This window comes from Miniopterus natalensis, chromosome X (genome assembly GCF_054644295.1).
Source record: "Miniopterus natalensis isolate mMinNat1 chromosome X, mMinNat1.hap1, whole genome shotgun sequence".
Taxonomy (NCBI): Eukaryota; Metazoa; Chordata; class Mammalia; order Chiroptera; family Miniopteridae; genus Miniopterus; species Miniopterus natalensis.
This window is the reverse complement of record NC_142103.1, coordinates 87,297,389-87,315,804: the sequence shown is the minus strand read 5'-3', so window position 1 is coordinate 87,315,804 and position 18,416 is coordinate 87,297,389. Positions and strand designations below refer to the sequence as shown.

At 36.8% G+C, this 18,416-nt stretch overlaps 1 protein-coding gene across 1 annotated transcript in view; it reads right to left on the bottom strand.

Annotated features, from left to right (window-relative positions):
- Nucleotides 1-18,416, bottom strand: part of DMD (dystrophin) — a 1,831,916-nt gene that overhangs the window by 1,210,889 nt on the left and 602,611 nt on the right. The window contains exons 18-19 of the mRNA XM_087813416.1: nt 16,858-16,981; nt 6,026-6,113 (exon numbers count right to left, since the gene is read on the bottom strand). Coding sequence (XP_087669542.1) covers nt 6,026-6,113; nt 16,858-16,981 — 212 coding nt within the window. The remainder of the gene's footprint in view (nt 1-6,025; nt 6,114-16,857; nt 16,982-18,416) is intronic.

The window sequence follows — 18,416 nt, the reverse complement described above, 5'->3', positions numbered from 1 at the left end:
TAGCTTCATGAATAAAATGACCACCTATTATCCAGTACTACTGATGATGTTATGCAAAAGTCCCTTAAAACTTCTGTACAATAAATAAGAATACTGTTTCAAATGCTCACAGGTTAATTCTTTCACTATTGGATATCTTTGTTTTATGTGTATTTCATAGAATTATTCTCAACGCAACTGAAAATTTAAAGCTCTATGACACTTTGCAAGTGTAAATATCTGCAAAGCTTTAAGTATCAATTATTTGAGCATCTGTTTTTCTAATTTTTTAGGAATACAAACACTAACTCACCAGGCGCTATGAACAATACTTCTGGAAACCGCTTTTGTAGCAGCACGTTAAAATCTCAGGGATAATTGATCATAATCCATTCATATCTCATCTTCTAAACAACCCCTGAAATAGTCTATGAATAAATACATTGCACCCAGAGGAAATGGATCATTATTTGAAGTGCATCCATTAATTTTATTACTTGCATACAGTGCATAACAGACTGTTGGAACAGTTTTAATCGTGCACCACCTTGCACGCGAGGCCTTCAGAGCTGCCACTTCAAGTGAAGTGTCCCTCATCAAGTAGGTTCATCGTGAGCCAGGAAGCCAGGGTAGAATAATGGACACCTTTGTTTGCAGGGCTCTTGAATTAGAAGAAGATTTGGGATGAAACTTAAAATAAAGTTGCTAATAAAAAGTCACCGGCTCTCGTTGCATACTAAGTGAGGATCGTTACAACTTCATTGGCCATTCACCCTAACAGGCCAAAAAATAATAGAAATTTATTTGGGGTGCATGAAAATAAGCTCTGAGTATTACACACGAAATTCTAAAGGTTTCTTTGACCACACTAACTTTTATACAACTGCTACATCATGTTATTTTAAATAATACCTTTAAAAAATTAATAGATTTATGTAAAATTCACACCCCCAGTAAATTTAACACGTAAATTTGCTAATATATCTTTTCTATTTTATCTATTTCTTAACATTATTGGATTATAAGAGAAAAAGTCGGATTCTGACATGTTTTTATGACTAATTTTCTACAACAGTGACTATGACAGCTTCACTCTCTCTCTCTCTCTCTCTCTCTCTCTCTCTCACACACACACACACACACACACACACACACTCGCAGAGTCTCTTCCTTTGGAGAAAAAGGTGTCTGTGGATTAACATTTATAGAGTGTGAACTCTGTGTGGACCATTATCCCATGCGTCCCGTGGAGAAACAGGAGACATAAATGAAACTGCCCAGAACTGAGGGAAGGAAATGGGTGAACTGGGGCGAACCGCTCGTTCACGGTGGAGGGGCCGGGCGACCGCAGATGGCACCGTTCCCGCGCCCCACTCATACGCGGGCCAAAGGCAGACCCTCTTCCCACTGAAACAGAGAAGCGGCACTGCAAACCCTCCATAACGAGTGTCTGGCTTTGAGGGGAGCCGAACTGACTATGAGCCCTGCCCTTGCCCATCTGACAAAATTTTGTTGCCCAAACTCAAATGGCATCATTCCTGTGAAGTACTTAATGACCCGCACAACAAAATACAAATAACACGGTTCAGTACTTAAATGTTATATATAAGAGGAGCTCTTGAGTGTGCGTTATCAGTCTGTGCTATTTAATTATGAGCCTTAGCAGACTTACTATTAGGCACCACCTTAAACACTATAATCTAACACTCAGGGGATGATGGTTTTCAGATGTTCTTTTACTAATAATTACCACTGGTATTTAAACACTTCCTTGGTATGATTTCTTCGGGCTCTTAATTAACACATAGAAAACTACAATTAGAAATTGAAAGAGAAGTGCAATTTAATGTAGAAAGCATCACTAACTCTATTAGATAATTATAGTATCTCTGGAAATTGTGATGAAACCATTTTACAATTTAAAGAAAGGGAAACTGAGCTATGCTTACATGTGTGTTAAAATGAATGTTTTCATATTAATACAGGAAAACAATCTAAATCAGGTTTTTTGTTATACCTGAACTTGAGAATGTACATATATGTGTATGTATATATATACACACATATATATGCAAGAACATTATTTTATAAAAATAATTCAGAATAAGTTTGAATAATTATTTTACACTATATTGTGTTTAAATAAATTTAAAAATAAACCTTAGAAAAGGTCATGTGTATCCTTTTAAAAAAATGAAATTTAAACAAAATTGGAAATTCCCTTCTCAGTGTAACATAGCTACAGGAAACATAATTAGATCACTAGGTACCCGATTTAGTCTCCCGCTTACTCTCCTTAAAGTTCTAGGAAGCGAACAATTTCTTGAGAGTAAAGCTATTATACTAATCTGATATACTGACAATAAGATTCATAAAGATTCTGTGAGAAATTTCTCTAATATGAAGAGGTTCTCTTTACCTCCAACACTATGTCAAGCTGCTTCCCATACTTATCCAATCAACTGATGCTGACATAGGAACAGCAAATTAATGCTAGTTCAAAAAATATAGTTAAGAAATAGATAAATCAGTTAAAAATTATACCAAAATTCTCTGTCAAAACCCCAAAACTATTATTTTTTAGTTAACTCTCTTAGCAGCATTGCAGCCACTCTTTAGAGGTTATTTTGATCATAAAGATCACTTACACTTTCTAAAAGAACTGGGACATCCATAAGAAAATTGTGCATGTATAGGTTTGAAGTATGCAAATAATTTATGCAACCTCCTTTCTTTGGTTTAAGGTTCCAAGAAAATTAATAAAAATCTCTTACTGAATCTCTGCATATTCTTCAAGTATAAATCATTCTACTTTAAAATTCACAATGAAATTCAAAATATAGTTAATATTAAAATTTGCATATTAAATATTAACTGTATTTTAATATTCCGCATATAACTCTGCATCTGATAAGGTGCAGCAAAGTGCAAATTATCTTCAAATTGATCATAACTTCTATGTGACTGTGCAAAACTGAACACGTGTTACGAGAAGTAGCGTTTTCAGGACGTACAACTGATTTTTAATAAAACTTAGCAACATCAAATGAAAGTTACTTCTACGATGGCATCATGGTAATCTTTGCACTTTTAACAATCTTAAGACCCCAGCACCTATCTCAAATTCTTTCAAAAAACTGTCTTTGAGATGAACAGATTTTGTTTCCTGCATTTGTTAAATGGTACTAAAAATTCATTCTTTCAGTAGATATTTAGAAATGGTCAAAAGTGATTTGTAAATATGTCTGATGTACCATTTGGGGTCAAGAGTTCCAAAATTATTCTAGATATTTTAGAAAAGTACTCTGATCTTATAGTAAATTATTTTAAGTAGAAATTTTAGTATTCTATGTATGTATGTATACATATGAAATATAGTTCATAAAATGTTTCCTTTAAAACATAATAGCTATACTTATGCTATTCTTCATACATATTTTTACACTGAGTATATTTAAATGTTATCATATTATAACATACACAAAATGTATACATATTTGTATTAGCTGTAGAACATTATAGCATTGTACAATAATGATTTGCCTTTATCTTAATTTTTGAAAATAAGATATGCGATGTGGTTAGAAGGAACAGACGTTGACATGAGGCCTTAAATGAAGTACCATGATTCAGCTGTCCTTTTCCTTTCTATAAATAAAGAAACAAGAATATAGGCGCCGCCTGGCCGGTGTGGCTCAGGGGTTGAGCCTTGACCTAGGATCCAGGAGATCGTGGTTCGATTCCCGGTCAGGGCACAGGCCCGGGTTGCGGGCTCGATCCCCAGCAGGGGGCGTGCAGGAGGCAGCCGATCAATGACTCTCATCATTGATGTTTCTCCCTCTCTCTGAAATCAATAAAGATATATTTTTTAAAAAAACACAAAGAATATAGGTGTCTATTATGGTTATGAGTTTTATGATAATTCCCAAACATGAGAAAGGAAATTGTGGGCTTGTAAATTTAAGAGCTTTACTAAGCTAACTGTTGGGAAGCCTGGTTTAGAGCAGCCTCAGTTTCTTTCAGCTTCTTGAGCCTCAGCAGTAAACTCCAGTTCCTGGCTCCCTGCTGGTGGAGCCACTGTAAATTAGGGTCAGGGGTCCCTGTGAAGTATACCTGGAGAGGTACCCAGGCACTTACGGTGTGTCTGGCTTAACCCACAATTTGCACAAATAATCACATAAATTAAGTATTATGCAACTTGTTCTGTGAAGGGCCACAAACACAAAGGAACAAAAAGAGAAGTTAGAATCTTTGAGTCTACTTTTTAGTAATTATGTAAATTATTTGATTGAATGGAGCAGCAGAGCTGTGCTCTAGTTAAAGCCTGAATTTGAGCCTAAACACCTATCAGTTAGGCATTGTCTTTGTTGGCATAACAAGTAAGCTTAAAGTTTGATGAATATAGTAAATCGATGAAGACTGTCTCAAGTGAAGCCCCTACCCCTTATTGCTCTGCACTTTCTACACAAGTTAGCATTTTCCTTCAGAAGTATTATTATTTTCTACCAAAATTACCAATGTAATCGTCTCAATTACTTCCTTAAGTTTGCTTTGCTACACAGACTTTAATCAGTCAATTAATATTTATTAAGAACCTAGTATATGTTCTGACTTTTCTTCATGCCTCAAAAAATTAGAGCTATGAGGGCAATAATCTAGAAAATGATGTTAGTACTAATCACATGATCATTTTAATCCCAGCAGTTTCAATTATTAAAAAAAAAAATCTAATTATAACTGATTTTTAAAGAATTCAGAGTATGCCACTCTCAGATGGTCTGAGGTAAGGTATGCTTGATATTTGATAATAAAATGAGACTACTTAAAAGTGTATTATTTTACATCAGCTTATAAAAATAAAAAAGTGATCATATAGGTCCTAGGGGGAAATTATATAACAGCTAGAAGAAAAAATTTTAGATCATATAATTTATTTAACATTAATATGCTGTTGTTAAACTTATCAGTTAAACCACCTAGCAACATGTACCTAAATGACACCCTTTTAATATTTTGCATTAACTTTGAACCAATCCTCAGCTGTCATTTCGCTTGTTTTTATTTTTAACCAAATAAAGTCTTGGGGCTAATCAGGCAAAGTGAATTGATTTCCTAGGACGATCATTGAACTTTTTAATGCCAACATGGCAATTAAAGCAAAAACTAATTCATACACAGAATTCATGCTCTAGAATGTAGGCAGGTTCTGGAAAAAGCTGACATGCATGACAGAAACACTTGTTGCATCTGGTTATGATAGTTTTATAAACGTATCTTTTGAAACTGGAAAAAAAAATCTTGTTTGGAAATAGTATTATCCCTGATTTTCATAAATTACTTATATCTGGAAATGAACACAGGAGAAGACAATGACAATTCAAAAGACCATTCACAATTGATATCAATAACACATTTGTGTGGACAGCTTTGTATTAGTAAAGATTAATTTTAACCCATTCTTAAAAAGAAAAACAATGTTTTGCGAGCTTTGTACTTTCACCTCACTCGAAAAAAGTTAAAATTAAAAAAATAAAAGTTCCCCTTAGGAGACATTTTTAAAATGACTGAAAAAAATGAAAAGCAACATAACAAATGTCAAGGATATTATTAGCAACCAAATATGCTGATGAAACCTTCCACATAATACAAGTCAGTATGGAAAAATATATTGCGAGAATGATTTAAAATCAGATTATAATCACTTTACATATATTATATGATTGCTTATATTTTCCATTATTTCTGCAAACTTTATGTTCTTAAATTATTTGGACAAATGCTAGCAGGATTTGCATTAAAATTAATTTCTCTGCAACAGATTGATAAAATATTCCACCACATCCCATTTTCTTTCATTGGACACAAAGATGAATTTCCTCTAATAATTTCTTTAGCATTAAGAAAAACCCCAAAAAGCTCAAAAGCTCACTTTAATTTAAATGTGCATTCAGGGAGTGCTTGTCTGATATAATTCAGCTGATAAATATGAACCTATATGTTTATCAAATCCCTAAGAAGATTATCTAAATCAACTCCGTGTAATTACCATTCACCATCTGTTCCGCCAGGGCCTGAGCTGATCTGCTGGCATCTTGTAGTTTTCTGAACTTCTCGGCTTTTTCTCGCTCTATGGCCTGCAGCATGACAGCAAAGGTGAGGATTTCAGTACGAGGATTGTGTAGCTACACAGTAATTATAACTTCTACTTGCCCTTTCAAGCCTTAAGATATTTCACTCTGTCAGCTTATCATGTGAATGTAAAGATCTGTTCTCAAGTTTCTTGGCACCAGAAGCATCAATATGGCAAGGAAAGCGCAAGCCATTTTCACACTGAATTGCTACTTTTTTTAATAAGATTTCTACTCATAACTCTTGTTTACATACTAGTTTCTCAGGCACTGCAATGAAAGGCTGCAAAAAAGGAAAAAAGAACCACAGTGGCAAATTATAACAAACAGTGAAAAGATAAAGTGTCAGATAATTAAAATGGAATTTGTCTTTTAGATATACACCACTGAAATTACTCCTCATAACCAAAGTATATATTCTGTAATAAAGATCAAGTCGAAAATCCATAAGTATATACAAGAGGAAAAAGTATCCCAGCATAACTAATTTAGAAAAAACACATTTATCTCAATACAAAACTGTGGATGAATTTTTCTCTCTAAAAACAGATTCAGTTTCAAAAAGTCTTCTAAATTTCTTTGTTCATTTCTGCCAACCAGGGTTAAGTTTTGAAGAGCAAAAACACATTGAAATTACCCAAAACCAGTATTCACTACTGTTGTGTTTGGCTAATAATGTTTCTTAGCTAATAATGTTTCTACAGAGACTTAAATTTTAAACCATGATTCAGAACTATCTTACTATGGTCATTAAAAAGATGTGGCTATAGCAATATATACGTCCTAAAACATAAGTATCTGCAGAAAAAGCAAGCTATAATGTATTCAACATATCGTAAAAGCAATACTTCTGTGATTAATAATAACATTATCCAAAGATTTCACTTGAGTCTGTGGCAAGAGGCTATTCTACATGAGACTATTTTTCAAAACTTTATTCAGGTTGGTAGGCATTTAAGCAAATATTCCAAGGTATAATACTGGGGTGCATACAGATGTGAGATCACATAATACGTACATGCACACTCTGCTCAGTAGAACTTCCTGCAAAGATGGAAATACCCTATATCTACACAGTCCAGTCCAGCAGCCACTAGCCACATGTGGATACCGAGCACATGCAATGTGGCAAATGCGAGCGCGGAAATGAATTTGAAATTCTATTTTATTTAAATTTAAAAGGTCACATGTGTCAAGTGTCAATTTTACAGTGCAGATCTAGCATCCTCCATTTGGAAGTAAACAGTTAAAGACAGACAGCAGGTAAACAGTGATAAATATAGATGTAGATAATAGGGCAACATCAGGAATACATCCAGAGAAGAGCAAATGTTTGCAATATTTCAAAAGATTCTCCAATTTAAAGAATAGCCACAACTGAATATAGGGTTTGCAAACTTATTTTAAAATGAGTTTCATGAACTAGGATTATTGGATTCAAGGTCAAGAGTACAAAAGGCTAAAAGTGTTGAGCTCTGTCGGGCATGGCTCAGCAGCTGAGCATAGACCTAGGATCCAGGCGATCGGGGTTCGATTCCCAGTCAGGGCACATGCCCGGGTTGCGGGCTCAATCCCCAGCAGGGGGCGTGCAGGAGGCAGCCGATCAATGACTCTCATCATTGATGTTTCTCTCTCTCTCTCCCTTCCCCTCTCTGAAATCAATTAAAACATATTTATAAATAAATAAATGAGTCAATAGAAAATAGAATATATCTAATCAGGAAAAAATATAATACACAATAAATATACTAATTAAAATTAATTAATTAAGCAGAATAAATGATGAGTGAAATAAAACACTATAAAATGACAGTCTTGTTTAAAGTATTTATAACTTAGCTGGAAAATACACATTTTATACTATGCTGTCAAGGGCAGCAAATGAAAACTCAGATTCATCTCATCAGTGGGGAAATCCCAAAGGCAATAGACTCATACCAATGTCTTGGATTCTACTTGAAAATTTCAAAGCGCGCACACTGTGGTGTTTGGGGATTATATGCAACCCGCACCCCATACCAACTAGCAGGTGAAACTTCTGGGTTACCTTGAAAGTCATTTTCACACAGAAATTACTGAATTGTTTACACAAGCATGTGGACAACCATGGAAGGTTCTAGCTTGATAGCTGAATTAACAAGTCCATGAGAATATAAAGTAGCCACAGCATCTTACTGGAGGTGAGAACCTAGGTGAAGCTACCAAATTCACATTTTCTCAACTCTCAGCTTTTGTCTTCTAAATTCTGTCCTTAACAGCTTAGCAGCTCATGTGTTCTCCAACACTTTAAGTTTGTTGTCCATTAAAAGGTAAATTCTATTTCTAAAGGACTCTGAGTACTTAGGAAAAATAAGCGCATTCCAACTAAACACATAATATTCACAACTATCAAGAGTTACAGCAGGATTGGAGGTGTCCCAAATTTGAACTATATCATAAAAAATAAGTAAATAAAAGAGAGAGAGAGAGGAAAGAAAAAATACACTGTAACAAAACAATAAGAACAGTGACAAAAACTGCTGTTCTCTGAGTTAAACAGTTTTAGACTCATCCTTTCCTATCAAAGTGGTTTCTAGTTTATCCAAACTGAGTTTTTTTAAAACATGAAATTATATAAAGAGTACAATAAAAAAGCCATGTTGTCTTCATAAATGATGAACAGAAATTATTAATGGCCGTCTAAATGTCATGATCATAATCTCTTTATTCTAAGAATTAAATGGAATAATCAATTTGTACTAACAAATAATAGCAATAACAACCACCACCACAACACAACAATAATCTAAGAAGTAGGTGCTACCACTCTCCCAATTTGACAGAAGAAAGTGAGACAACAGAAAGAGTTGTGGGTATTTGAAAACAGTAACATAACCGTGATAAAAATGGAGTTCCTTATACTGTCTACCAAGTCACAGTTTATGTACATTGTTTCATATGTATGTCATAATAATTCTGCCACATAGAAGGAACCAGCATTATGTTATCGTATTTCATACAAGAGAAAACTGAGCATCAATAAGATTGTCATGTGTCCAAGATCTTAGAAGTAGCAAGTTTTAGATGCAATATTAGAACTTATCATCTATTTATAAGTTCGGCTCTCTTTCAAATATACGCTGCTGCTTCTAGCAGAATTTCAATGGAAATTTATCAAACAGATTTGAACATATCTGACTACAACTCACAGCCAAGATGACTTGATAGTTTGAATGTAGTCAGGAATAATATTCAAAATATTTAACCGTTAATGCATCATGGGCACCAAATCAGAAGGAATGCCTGGTCACTTAGAATGGATACTGACCATCTATAAGCTGACTGGCAACTCTGTGTACAGCTCAATTACTATCCCCCATTGCGAGATGTATGTTATATGCAAACTGAGTAACTGGTGCATAAATAGAGAACAGACCCAAGGAAGAAGCAGTTATTGGCCTCCGCATAGTGGTCAATGTTTGCTAGCTGAGTTCTGTTAAGTAACATCACATTAAAGACAGCGAAGAGTCCAGAAAACATTTCATTTCAGACACAGCTATAGATGGTTGATTTCAAATGAGAAAATATAGGGAAGCAAGGAGACATTCAAGAAGGTAATGAAAAGTGTTGGGGTCACACTGCTCTCAGTTGGTTTGAGTTCTGTCTCTGCTGCCTACCACCTGTTTTGACATTCAGAAAGTGATTCTGCCTTTCTAAGCCTCAAAATATTCTATGTAAAATAACAATAAAGATACCTGCCCTCCAGGGATCCTGAGGGCGTTAGAGAAGGCTCTCTATATAATTTATTCCCCAAATTTGGGCAATTTTTATAGTAAAATGGGAAGTTAGAAATAACTGAGCTGGGACAAACGGAATGACATAAACTGAGAATGTCCCAAAGTAGCATATGTGGTCACTCTACAAAAGGTGATCCCAATAATCTTCAAAACAAGCTTAGGAAAAACTGGCACCAGGTCGGCTAGAGCACCTGGCTCAAAGAAATGCATGAGAAGTTTCAAAAATACATGTATAAAGAGTGGCGAAGAAGCTGATTTACAGACATCACTGAAAGTCCCCTTTTCCTGGATCTGGCCGTACATACATTTGCTCTCAAATGAAATAGATAACTTTGGTTTTAAAATAGGTTAGGTTAGTAGTTCCTAATGCTTCTATCTTCTCTCATTTTCTCAAAGAAATATCTGTAAAACTACAGAGAAAGTAAAAGAAATACAACCACCAAAAACTAAGTCTAGAGAGAAATATGGTTCTGGAAAAGGGAGCGCGTATCCCTTACTCTAAAGAATCCTGTGCCACCAAGGAGAAAACCTGGCCTCCCACAGGTCTATCTTGCAAAGTAAAAACTGGCCCCGTTAAAAAAGAAAAGAAACCACCCCCCACACCTATTCCCTTACTCGGTTCCATCAAAACTGTTACTATTAATGTCACCATTAGCCTCCATGCTATCACATTCAATGGCCGATTCTCAGGCCTTAGCTTTCTTTACTTTCACTCAAAGGGTACGTCTTCGAAATATGTCTTAATTTGGCTCTCTTGACTATAAGCACAAAGAGTTTTCCTCCTACCTCAAAAACTGCCTTCACTCCACCTCCTTCGCGGGTTCCTCCTCAACTCCCCGACCTCTCCAGCTAGTGTCCGAGGGCTCGATATGCATTTCCATTGGTTCAAGTCAAAACCTTGGAATCCTTCCTGACTCTTCTTTCTCTCAAACCCACACTTAATCCAGCAAAAAATCCTCTCGGCTCAAACCTCCAAGCGCATCCAGAAAGTTATGATTACTGTGTTCACTGCTGCCACGCTGGTCAAGAGACCCCTCATCTCTCAGGGACCTGGGTGTCGCAAAATAACCTACTAAATGGTATTTCTACTTCTGCCTTTGCTCCCTGATGACATATTCTGCACACAGCAGGCAGGGGAAGTCAGACACAGGAGCGGTCAGCTCACTTCTCCAATAACCTCGCCTCTCACCCTGAGTAAAGGCCCAAGTTCTAACCATGGCCCACCTGCCCTTCGCCTCCACGGCCTCTCTGGCCTACTCTGCTGCTGTCACCTGGGTCCCTCCTGCCCGAGGACTGTGTGTGCAGGCTTCCCTGCGGCCCAGACGCTCCTGCCTCCCGTATCTGCACAATGCGCCCTTCACTGCCTTTAGCTCTTGACTTAAATGTCACTCACTCGGCTAGGCTTTCTGTATCCACTCCACTAATCTACACACTTTAAGTGCAAAATAAAAGGCAATTGAGCTGTATAATATAAAGAAAAAAAGAAACAATTCAAATAACCTTTAAGCAAAGTATACAGAAAAGAGACATTTACTAATTCTTTAATAAGTTGATTAAAAACACTCTATGACCTGTATTTCTCCTACTTTATCAGCATCTCTTAGAAGCCTCTTCCTTTCGTGACATCTTCTCTAATTAATATGAAAGTAAGTTCCAGATTCCCCAGAGTTCTACCCTGACTTTAGAAGCAATTAATTTTCTATTCACTTAACATTCTATAATGAAGTTTTGCCCTTTGACAGAAAAAGTAATTTATTCACTCAAATGTTTATTTAGAAGTTGTTAAATCCTTCATATCGGTAGCAGACCTTGACTTAAAATGAGCCTGCAGAACTGAAAAATAATCACTTGTTCATCTAGTCAAGCATTAATTGTGCTAAGTGCCAGGCACTCTATTAGGTGCTGGGATACAAAAACCAAACTAAGCCAAAAGAAAGAAAGAGAAAGAAAAAGAAAACTAAGTTCCAGTCCCTAATTTCTAGAAACCAAGAATCTAGTCGATGTTAACAATAGCCGGAAATCAGTTTGGATAAGTAAACAGGACTTCGATCAAGGTAGTCTTTATGAAGGCAATATGAGACAGTGACTTTGTCAATGCCTTCCAGACAAAGGCCACCAGGAAAGGCCTGCAGATTAATAAAGTGAGGCTGATTTACCTGTTGCAACGAGAGAGATACCATGAAACAGGAACCTGGGAGGGGTATGTCTCTAAGAGGATGTGAAGAGTTTATAGGTACTGGGCTTGGGTAAGGTCATCAAGGTGGTCAAGGAAGCAGAGCTTTGCCTTTAATGGGATGTTTTAGGGAAGTGGGGGTGATTCTATGGTTGGGTATCTTGAAAAAAGTGTATCTAAACGGCATGACTAATGTAGAGAGAATCAAGCTACGATGAGTAAAGCAGCAGCATCTGCCATGTTAGTGAGGATGGGGACATTTGGTCACTTGGGGTGGTTTGGACAACGCTCTTCTTTTTGTCTGGATTGAGACACAGCTACAAAGTGGTCGTGTTTTTGTCTTGATCTATCACAATCATGAAGTGGCCTTGACTGATGTTGGCACTCTGAGCTGTTTCCATATACAACAGCAGAACATCACAGACTAGCTGCAAACTCTAGTACAGCATCTAGCAACTCCAAGGCCTAGCTGTGGCCAAGCTCTTGGGTATCAGTGGCTTCTTTTTTCTTTCTCAAATGCATATAACAGAGGCATAACAGGATAATACTTATGTTTCACTAAGTTCATTTTTGCAGAAGTGATCTGAAAACTTCTAAAGGAATAAAACATTAGTGGCAGGGAAGACCAGCTAGGGATTATCACCTTAAACAGAGGTGAGCCACCATATAAACTTTAATCAAGGTTGTGGCAATGGGAATGGAGAGAATGAGACAGTTTCAAGAGGTGGCAAGGAAGAGGGATTAATTGAACTCGTTAAAGGTTGGACTTATGAATGAGAGCAAAAAATCTAGATGACCCAGGTAGCTTTTAGGTTTCTGGATTAGGCTGTTGGAAGAAGGAAAGGAAAGAGAAAGATTAAATGAGGGTTGGGGAAGGTAATGAAGCTTAAGTTTTCAGGCAAACATTGAATTAAAGGTATCTATTAGGCAATTAGATATATTGTCCTGGGACTTAAGGGACCCACATGAGCTAAAGGCACATATTTGAGGGTCATTAGAAAATAGATTTTGTTTGAATGGGAATGAATGAGGATAATCTAGAGAAGAAAAACAAGGGAAGAACTGTAGAGAATAGAATATCAATATTGAAGAAAAAATGAGATGGGACAAATGGCCAAAAATGTAAAAAAGGTAACACGTAGATAGTGGTATCCCATAAACCAAGGAGGGAAAGAATTTCATAAAAGATAGAGAGGTTAATAGGGTCTAGTCCTGCATGTGTGTGTCTATAGAGAGGAGGGCTTTCTCAAAGATCGAAAAACAGCCTGTGTAAAGGCTGATGATGAAGACCCAAAAATTGAGAGATTGAGGAAACGGATGTGTGGCTACATGGAAACAGGTTCCTTAGGTTACAGACAGCGAGGGTATTAAGAATGCACACACGCACAGATGAGCCGTGTCTAGCCAAGCACAGCCAAGGCAGAGGGAGAAGAAGGAGACTATATGAGCACAAGCACGCATGATCTGTGAGATGTTATTTTAATTAAATGAAGAGGGAAAACCATCTACTGTAAATGGTGGGGGAAAGTTTAGGAGAACCCTAAAGACTTCAAATAACTGTTGAGAGAAACTGAGGAGAAAATTTACTAGGGATGCATGGAAAACTTATGAGAAAGTACTGATGGATCTATTAAAGCGTGCTATTTCAGAAATGGAGTAATGTCTGCCAGTGAAACATCTACAGCACGGTTAGGGTGGCTGAAATGAGGAGATTCGGGAAACGCAAGCTGTTGGAGATAGCAGGACAGCCCACGTGGGCTGAGATTATTAAGGATGGAGGTACAGCTCGGGTGGGCAAGACTGTGAGCCTGGTGCCAAAGTCTTCAATGAGAAAGGAACAGAACAGAGTAGTGAACGGGAGATGGCCACTTGGCATGGGCCACTAGGGAGGAGATTCTTTTGCATGGTGAGCGGTACCTTTGGAACTGGCCGGGGGAAGTAAGGAAACGGGCAATTCCAAAAGAGTGGGCGTGGGACAGTCATTGGCCTTAGTGGTGCTCTTGAGGGTAAAAGCGGTTTCCATGTACGAGGAGGGTGGGTATATAGGACAGAGTCTGCCTTGGAAGGAGGGCTTCAGAGTGCAGAGTGTGAGGCACGGAAGGCGCAAAGGAGAGGAAGCCAGGCGGAGAGACAGAGATGAAGGCCCGAGAAGGGACAGATGAAGAGACACCCTTCCCTGTGGTCAGACAGGTCGTTCTGTTTTGTTGTTTTAATTACTAATTTACATTATTACCATGGGCTCAATTCAAGACCTGTTACTCAGCTAGAAACTCCTAACCGAACTGTGGTGATATTACCAGAACGAGGGAAGGAGCAGCAAAGCAGAGTCCCTGACTGTGTCCCCTCTGATTCTCAAACCTTTATGTGTATAGGAATCACCTGGGTCTTATTTAAATGCAAACTGTAATTCATTAGGTCTAAAACCCTACATTTCTAGCAAACTCATAGATGATGCCAATATTGGCTGTCCAGGGACCACACTTTGAGTAGGAACGTCCCCTAGAACTCAACTTTTAAGTCAGTGCATTATGTTAATTGTATAAAACACATGGTTAATAGAGAAGAAAACATTACATTAGGTTTAAAAGTATATAAAATTGAACTGATAATGTCCTAGGACATTCTAATTGGCTGAAAGCACTTGAAAGGGAAGGAATAAAGTAAACAAAAAAGAAGGTAATATGCGGCCATTTTTAATGGATGCCTGAAAGTGAATTAATAGCTCTCAAGTTCATAAGGCAGGCCTCCCATGTGCTCAAAATAACCTACATAAACTGACAAGAAGAAAATGAATGTACACCGAAACTGTGTGCCATCATTACGTATTTCTCTCAAGCATTTTTAATACATATACATTATATTTACCCTGAAGGAAATGTCCACGTAAATCATTTTATGTTCTATTTTAGTAGGCAATTAAGAATGATGTTGTTATTTCAGAAAATGAGAGTAGAAGCTGATAAAGGTGACTCACGCGGCATTAGAAAACCTCTCATACAATACTGTATATTTTTTTTAGCACTTCCAGTCTGTCACTGCTGACACTATTGATTAAATGCAAATTGCTTCTAGGTAACCATACGATAACAGGAAATCTTAAAATTTGTATTGCTTAAATGCTGGGCCTCGATGCTGCTGCTTGATGGAAGCTGGTTTAAGATACAGAAATAGATGATGAACAGATAAACAGATTATTCAGATAGATGAAAAATTTTTTAAATTAGCTAATAAAATGTCTGCCCCAGGAGATCCATGCTTTCAGTTGTCAAATATGTCACATGAACCTGGAAAGGATTTACAGGGCATCTTCTCTAAGTAATGTTCTACCTGTAGAATTATCCTCAAAAAATCATAACAAAAAATGTACTTTCACATAAGTATTATTTGAAGTAAGACATTTTGCTAATTTTCTACTATATATTATCTATCAGTCTTCAGTTTAATTTTCAAACTAAGATATTAACAATACAATCATTGTTCCCATTTCTTGAAACTACTTATAATAGTCTATTATTATGCTGATAACAGACTATTGTAGAAAGCTAATAATAAATTCAAAATAAATTTCTAATTTATAAATAGTGAACTCTGAGAAATGTTGATGAAATTATCTCTCCTCCTCAAGCAACCTATAAATAGATTATTTTTCCCAGAAGATCCTTTTTTTTTGTTCTCCAAAAGTTCTAACCCTGCAGCAAGTATTAACTTGCTTCTGAGGTAGTGTGGTGTTTGTAAAAATGGATTTTGTAATTCATGACATAGAATGCTTGAAAGATAAGGCAGAGTTAATCCCCACACACGTGACCTTCCTATAGCTCAAATTCTTTGACATTCAGAATATTTGTTTCTGTAGCCTGCCCACTGCAGAGTATTTACTCTGCCTGTCAGAAAGCCTTCAAACTACAGGCACACCTCAGAGATACTGCAGGTTGGTTCCCTACCACTGCAATAAAGCAAGCTGCAATTAAAGCGAGTCATAACCTTTTTGCTGATGGAGTAGGCTCTTATAAACCTTCTTCAGTTTGTAAAAACATAACATCTGGGAAGCACAATAAAGTGAAGCATAATAAAATAAGGTCAGCCTGTATTGCCAATTACAAACCAAACATGGATGCTTTATAATTGTCGAAGTTGAAAAATCATAGCCCTGATAATGTCCCTGAAGACAAAGCAGCTCCTATTAAATCAATTTAAAAAATCCCTATAGTGAAGGACAAACCTATAATGTCTCAGCAGGGAATCAAAACAGTAAACCATCTCATGTCATCAATAAATACTGAAAAATCTTGGACTTCTTTTAGTTATAACAATGTAATAAATAAATATCTAGAGAATGCAAGTCTGTTATAATTTATGAAAATTATTAATGACTATAAAGAATAACTTTTAGATGACAGTGAAATCATACACAGTAAAGTCCTAGGGATAGTATTTTTAAATGTCTATTGTATTCTATTCTGCAAGCTTGCTAAGTCCCAGCCTTGAGGTGACAGAACAATATATGAAGGGAAGTCAATATAAATTCATGTTATAAAATTGTTAATTTACAGCTAAACAATATGCAAGTTAAGGAAGGTTTATGAAAAGCATTCCTGGTCATTCACAGCAGAACCAGGGAGGATTCCACTTGGCTAAACTTTGATTTTACTTGATATCTAAAATACATTTTAAAGATATATTTAAAAGCCTGGTATCATATTGCTTTAATCTTTTCGACTCTAATAGAATCAGAGAGTACAAAGCATAGAGTTTACAAGCAACAACACTTAGGAAAATACATGAGAATTAATGCAGAACCTACAGTGACTTTTTCTTTAAGGTCTGAGAAGTTGCCTTCCTTCCGATAGATGGCAAATTCGGGACTCTGCAACACAGCTTCTGAGCGAGTAATCCAACTGTGAAGTTCCGTTATATCGACATCCAACCTAAGACAGAAAAAACATGGATCATTATTTCTTGATTATCACTTTCTTTTATATGAAAAAAAGGTAATCTGTCCACATTTATCATTCTCCAACTAATCTGAGACTCCTGCTGGATGCCTCTGTTACTGGTAATAGCACTAATATTTCCCTAGGCAGGCTCAAAATGTGGAGTCAGCGTGGATCTAGCCTGGAGTCTTATGATCAAGGAGGTCATTTCATTCATCTCAATGTAGCTATCACCTCTCCTGAATCCCCTACAAGCCGTTACTCAGCCTCTGCTTAAATATTTGCATTGGTAGAAAAACTACTACTTCCCAAGATAACCCTCCTTCTTTTTGGAAAGCATTTATAGCAAACAAAATATTCCTTTTCGTGGCCCCCATTCAACCATACCTCTGCTATTCATGCTCTTGCATAATCTCCAGCCGTATTGACTCTGGATTTGGCCATGTGATATGCTGTGGCAAATGGGATATTAGTAAGTGCAATGCAAGCAGGAGCTTCATAGGTGCTTGCACCTTGGATCTTGTCCTCAGAGAGCAGACACTAGGAGAATGCGACTGTTAAATAAGAACTCCAACAATCCTTTAAGAAAGCTCAGTCTGGCCAGGTGCAGAGGCCACGTGGAAGAGCACATGGGACCAGGCGTGTGAATAAAGCTTTCCTGGACCTCTGAACCATCTCCAATACCAGCTGAATATAACCAAATGAGCGCTCCAGCTGACACCACTTAGAGCTACAGAACTGCCGCAAGAGCCCTGCCCACATTGCAGAACCGTGAGAAATGTAAGTAATTGCTATGCTAAGACACTAAATTTGAGGATGGGTTGTTACGTTGCAATAGATATTTGACCATCAACACTGATATTCTCAGACATTCTTTTATTGCAGAGATCTATGGCGCTAACGGGAATAAATATCCACTATCATCAGATGACTCAGGTTAGTTAAAGCAGAGGTTTTAGGGGAGTCATGGAAGGGTTACAAGGGGGGAGAATGTCTACGAATCACGTGAAATTCTGGGCACAATTCTGAATGTGTGTGCATTTTTCTCAAGAAAGAACCCCTAGATTTTATCAGCATCTGTAAAGAATCTATGAACAGGGAATTTATAGATCATCTAATTCAATCGTTTATTAAATGAAACAAAACAAACAAGCAAACAAATGAAAGTCTCCAGAAAAATAAATGACTTACTCAGTTTTCACAGGAAGTTTGTGAAATGGAACAAAAATACAAGACTTAGACACCAATAATTTAATTACCACGCTATATTTTCTTTTTCTAATACAGCCCTCAAATAGTTGAAATCAGTTCTTTAAATCAACTAGAAGATATCTGACATGGGGCCTACTGTACTTCTATCCATTACCTCAATGGATAATTCATAGTTATTTAGGATCTTCCTTTCCTTAAAATTTGGCTGCTCACAGGA